Source organism: Nyctereutes procyonoides, unplaced genomic scaffold (assembly GCF_905146905.1).
Source record: "Nyctereutes procyonoides isolate TBG_1078 unplaced genomic scaffold, NYPRO_anot_genome, whole genome shotgun sequence".
NCBI lineage: Eukaryota > Metazoa > Chordata > Mammalia > Carnivora > Canidae > Nyctereutes > Nyctereutes procyonoides.
This window is the reverse complement of record NW_026575160.1, coordinates 1273818-1279447: the sequence shown is the minus strand read 5'-3', so window position 1 is coordinate 1279447 and position 5630 is coordinate 1273818. Positions and strand designations below refer to the sequence as shown.

Below are 5630 nucleotides of genomic sequence, written 5' to 3'. Positions count from 1 at the left end.
ACCATTTTCTTTGTTGTTATAGTTGTGTGCTAAATATGAAAACACTTAGCGTGGATTGGCTCATCAAATTCTTAGGCTACAAAATAAGGGTCAAACATTTAAACTTTCAAGAGATAGTTAAAACAGTACTATTTCATACAGCAAGTATATAAAAAGTACAAGTGTGCTAAATATCTAAACCCATCCACTGATTTTGTTTTTTGTTTTTTCAGCGAGCCTTATTAATCCATCACACATTTAGTGATTAGAGTATGTATCATGATTTCATTTAGTGAAAGTTAAAAAAAAAAAAAAAAGAGTTCTTCCGGAAAACAGCCTTTGGTGCCTGTCAGACTTGAGGAAAACCCAACCTACTATGGGACTATGTAAACCCAGCTGTCAGTTGTTTTTGCACACCTAATTAAAAGCTTTACCAAATGGAAATACATTAAAACTCAAACACTGTTCTCCTAGTGCCTCCAGTAGTTTATTGGTAATTATCCACATTTTTATAAATATAAACATTCTAAGTGACTGTCACTAGTGCAGTACATTTAACAATGAAAGCTCCACAGGAAGCTACTTCGTTTTGTGTGTAACAAGAATCAAGGTTCCAAAAACTTAACAGAACAAACCCTCAAAACAGAAACCCCAAATCAAAACAAAACCCTGCTAGCAAAGTGCAGTTCTTTTGGTTATCTTTAGAACAAACAGCTGTTGGCTATACACACAAAAATTATGCTGATTTGCTAATAATATATGACCACTGGAAGTAAGTCCTTGCTTATAGATAAGAATTAGGCAAAGGGTTGTCCTTTTAATTTACAGGGGCTTTTTGGATTCCAGGGTAAACGGCACCAGCGAATTTTCACAAAACATAGCTTTGCTACTTTCCCCTTCATTTTCTAGAATCATAATTCTTATCTGCAGTACTGCCTCATTTCTTCCTACCTTATAATCAGGACTGGACTGCCCACATAACACTGTTTAGATTGTAAACAAAAAATTAAAGCTCAGAGCACTTACAGGATATCTCTTACATTTTCACTCCACAGTGCATCAGGTGTTGATTATAAAGCTTCTGCTCCTCTCAAAACACTACAAAAATATATGAAACCATATCTGTGTTCAGCCAGCAAGGATCAATAAAACAAATATTTTACCACTGGAATTACCTTAGAAACTATGTATTGTAATTATGTCCTCTTGACTGAATCCCTCAATTGCTTTCTTCATAAATCCATACATATACCAAGCATACGCATTTATTAGTCTACATGCCCTAATTTACTATATAAAAGAATCAAGTAAATTATTTTAGGTTCTTCGAGTGAAAGTGCTTCTGATAATAAACTATTTCTGTAACAGCCCTAAATCCCCAAAAAGGAGTTTTAAACCTGACCATGGAGAAAGATGCATAGCTACTTCTAAAAAGTAAAAAACTACACACCGAAACATGCATTGTCAGGAAAACTAATCCATGCACTTGAATATGCCCCCAATATCTTATTTTTATTATTTCAAGTTAGACCACTTAAACATTGTCTAGAATTAAGATATAGCATTACATCATTGGATTCCAGAAAATGTCAAAATTCATTTGGCCAAAACTTAAAAAAGCAAACACTTCTTCTTTATCCCTTACTGGTTGGACCAATGTGATCGATATAACTGTATATATATTAATCTATCTTAACATTTCCATTCATTAGCATTTTATCTTAACATACAAAGCCTTATATGCTATTTCCTCGTAAAGGCTTCCCCCCACAAGATGTAAGGACAAAACACTAGGCAGACATTCTTCAAAGTTTTATTTCACTAACTTCAGGTCAAATTTCCACAACTGTTTTCTGGTCAATAAACTATCCATGCTTGGCTTCCCAGAATGGTAGTACCAAAAGCTTTGTGGGGTAGGGAGAAGAGACCATTTTAAGAAGCACTGCGTTTACTCATTTTCCACAAGGCAAAAGAGTTGGGCTACGGATTGTTCAACAAAACAAAGCTTTATCAGCATCCAGGAGGGCAGGCGGGCAAACCAGGCTGTAGACACTCTTCCATTTGTCAACATCAGACCAGAGAAAACCTACTCCACACAGATGTAAAAAGGATCACCATTCATCTTTTCTTTTTCTGTTGCCGCAACATTTTTCTTCTTTTAATTATCATATCATGTAGTTTCTCAAGTCCTTCCTTTAGTCCATCTCCTATGATTGCACAGGTGGGCTGTAAATGCCAGGGAGTTGATGAGCTCAGTTCACCCATTGCTAACAATTTCTCAATTTCTGACAGAGACAGTGAGTTCCTCAGGTCCTGTTTGTTAGCAACGATAAGTACAGGGACTCCCTGATTTTCTGATATCCTGGTTATTTTATGAAGTTCAGTTTTGGCTTCTTCCATTCTTTCAACATCAACAGAGTCCACAACAAACACGATGCCATCTGTGCACCTGGTATAGGATTTCCACAGTGGCCTTAGTTTCTCCTGGCCACCTACATCCCAGAAGTGAAAAGTGACTGTTTTAGAATTTCCCAAGGTTACCTTAATTTTTTCAGTGTTAAATCCTTTGGTAGGTACAGTATTTACAAATTCATTGAACTGCAGCCTATATAATACAGTTGTCTTTCCGGCACAGTCCAAACCCAGAATAACAATGTGAAAGGACTGAAATGAAGGCAGGCTGGACAAGATAGAAGTCTGGTCTGACAGTCCATTCCCCATTTCCAGGTGCAAGTAAGTGTTCCAAACTGAAATGCTTTCTTCTTACCGCTTTACAACTTCTCCTCCTAGGGGATCCGGCTACCAGACTGCTGAGGGGGGAAAAAAATGAGTAAGTTACTCTGGTAGAGGAATAACGTACTATACAACTGTTTTTTCTCTCTCTCTGCTTAGACGAGCAAGACGAGGAGCTTGAAAAATAAAACTTGCTTCAGCAAACAAGCCACATGAGACATGAAACGTACGCAAACCGAGGCATCCGACACAACAATTCTTGCGATTGCAATCCTTTTAACGATTCAAGAAAATTGCAGAAACACGCACTTCTCTACTCCCCTGGGTTCCCAAATCTCGAAGACCTCATTCCGAGGACAACCTAGTCACCAGCATATGGTCCAGGCACAGAAGTGCCTCTTGGGGCAGAAAACCCCTAACGCATAACCAATCCTCTCTCTTGGGGAATCTAATTTCCACGTGCTTAGGAGCCCACCCAAGGTCACTATCGTTCCCCCTGCCCCACCAAACCAGTACAATGCGCTCACCTCCGGAACTGGAGTCTGGGTCCAAATGAGAAAGCATTTGGTCGGCGTTTTCTTACACGGGGTTTCGCGGGGAGACGCACCTCCCGGCCGCTCAGCTCAGCTCTCGGCGCAGCTCTGGCAGTTGCAGCGCTGGAACCCGCAGCTTCCCGCTGGCCACGCCCACCGCTCACGGCCCACCCACGAGCCCGAATGCCATTGGCCAGCCGCGACGGCGCGTCCACGAGAAGCCCGCCCCAGCGCCCCAATTGGCCAGAGCAACTGCCGCTCCCGGCGCGGCCGAGCTGGGTTCTCTCCCGGTCCACCGGCACCACCTGTTGCCCTTAAGTTAGAAACCAAGGCGCCCGGGGAGGGAGCCGAGTGGCCCCTGCAGGTGAGGGGGCGCCGGGGCCGGCCGGCCGGGTCGCCGCCAGCGCGCTCGCTCCGCCCGCCCGCCCCGCGCACCTGCTGCGCGGCCCGCGGACGCCGCGCCGCGGCTCTCACATCCGGGGCCCGCGGTCACCGCCGGCGCGTTAACCCTTTGTCCGCTGGCCCGGGTGCTCGCTGTGGCCGCGCCGGCCGCCAGACGTGAATGACTGGCTGTGCGGCCCCGCAGGGGCAGGCCCGCGTCCCCGCAGCAAGACCCGTCGCCTCGGCCCTCCGCCCCGGCCGGCAGGGCGTGGCCACAGCAGCCGCCTGCCCCTCTGCGGCTCACCTGAGTCACAGCCCCTCCTCGTCGGGAGCCGACGTCGCTCACAGCCGCTCAGGAGCACGCTGATACCTGCCGGAGGCAGCGGAGGCAGCAGGGAGGCCCGGTCGGTGGCCCGGGATGAGACGCAGCTCCTAGGGGCGCCGGGCGGGCGCCGCGCGCCAGGCCGCCTAACGGTGCTCGGCCGATGGCTCCCCGCGCCCGCCGCGGCCCCGCCCCCGAGGAGCGCCCGCCCGGGCGCTGGCCAGTGGGGGGCGCGCGGGAGCCGGGTCTCCTAGCAACGCCAAAACAAGGTCACGTTCGAACTGGCCGGGGGGCGGGGCTTCCGGCATCTGCCTCGCAGCGCCTGCAGCCTCGCACGCTCCCCCGGCCCCGCGGGCTCCCCACCCTGCACTGCCTCCCCCAGGGCGCCCCCCGGTGACCTCGGGGCGGGGGCCGGTGACGTAGGGTCAGATCTCAGAAGACACCAGACGGGGCGGGCCCCTTATATAACGGGGTGACGTGGGCGTGCCTCGGGAGCTGCCCGGAGCGCCTGGGCCAGACCAGTGTCTGGAGCTCACCTTACTTTTGCAAAGCAAATAAATTTCTCTCTCTCTCTCTCTCTCTCTCTCTCTCTCTCTCTCTCTCTCTCTCGATCCGAGCAACATCCCCGTGAGGTAGAAATATCCTGGTTTTGCAAATGAGGAAATAAACTGGAACATTAAAGAGCTGAGTCTGTTGACCCAAAGAAAATAAATGGTGTGTCCCTGGAAGTTAAAAGTCTGCTAGTCATTAAATGCTTAATGCTTCCCAATGTATAATTCTGACCTTAAATGTCAGTTGCGTGCTTGACCCATAAATCTGCAAATACTGAACACTTGACAGGCAGTAGGCACAATTCTATGCGCCTGGGGATAGAACCGTGAGCAAAGCAGACCTTGTCTTTGCTCTCGTGAAATACTGGTCTCACGGACAAAAAGGAAGTAACCAAGTTGCCGCGTGAATAATTTAATTAAAAAGGTGATCAGTGATCATTTCAGGGTACTTAAGACAACATCGGAGGAGGGGTAAATGGGTAAGTGTCAGTCGACAAACATCTTTTTGGTGGGGGCTGTAAGAGATTGGACCTTGGAGGAATTTACATGGTGCACTTTAAGGAAACATTGCACTTTTTTTTTTTTTAATATTTATTTTAGGGAGGGAGAGGGAGAGAGTCTCAAGCAAGCAAAGACTGGGAGCCAGAAGAGGGCCTTGATCTTACCACCCTAAGATCAGGGCCCTGAGATCACCACCTGAGACAAAATCAAAGAGTCCCATGCTTAACTGAACCACCCAGGCACCCCAAACATTGCACTTTTTAAATGTAGATTGCAGTTTCCTCAAGAAAATTTTTTTTATTTCTCTTAACACCATTATTGCTAGTGATGTTTATTGCCTTTACGACTACCATAGAAACAGTACTTATCTTACTAGGTTTTAAAAAAATAAACATAAAACCTTAGGACTAAGCGCAGTGTGTATTTTCGAGACAGCAACACCAATTTTGAAAATAAAGCCAGAAGTCTCAAATAGCATATTCTATCAAGTCATTCAATAGAGTATAAGCTATAGCTTGCTGTATTAGTTATAATTGTGGAACTTCTTTGGCCATTTATAGTAATGAACAAGTAAGGGATACAGGGCTGCATGCAATGACTCATTTCCTCTTCTTAGAAATTTAACAAGTA

General features: G+C 46.4%; 1 protein-coding gene across 2 annotated transcripts; it reads right to left on the bottom strand.

Moving 5' to 3' along the window:
• Positions 1-1776: 1776 nt before the first annotated feature.
• On the bottom strand, positions 1777-3389 carry ARL4A (ADP ribosylation factor like GTPase 4A). Of its 2 annotated transcripts, none has more exons than XM_055314779.1 (2): positions 3240-3389; positions 1777-2786 (listed from the first exon to the last, which is right to left on the bottom strand). In XM_055314779.1, exon 2 carries the CDS (start codon positions 2698-2700, stop codon positions 2098-2100), a length of 603 nt encoding a protein of 200 aa, XP_055170754.1. In that variant the 5' UTR covers positions 2701-2786; positions 3240-3389; the 3' UTR covers positions 1777-2097. The 2 variants fall into 2 exon arrangements, with proteins under 2 accessions (XP_055170754.1, XP_055170753.1); XM_055314778.1 differs by having other exon boundaries at positions 1777-2789; positions 3240-3388.
• Between the last annotated feature and the right edge of the window lie 2241 nt (positions 3390-5630).

Bases quoted from the DNA above. Each gene is read 5' to 3' on its own strand.
- ARL4A (XM_055314779.1), bottom strand. From the start codon at position 2,700: ATGGGGAATGGACTGTCAGACCAGACTTCTATCTTGTCCAGCCTGCCT.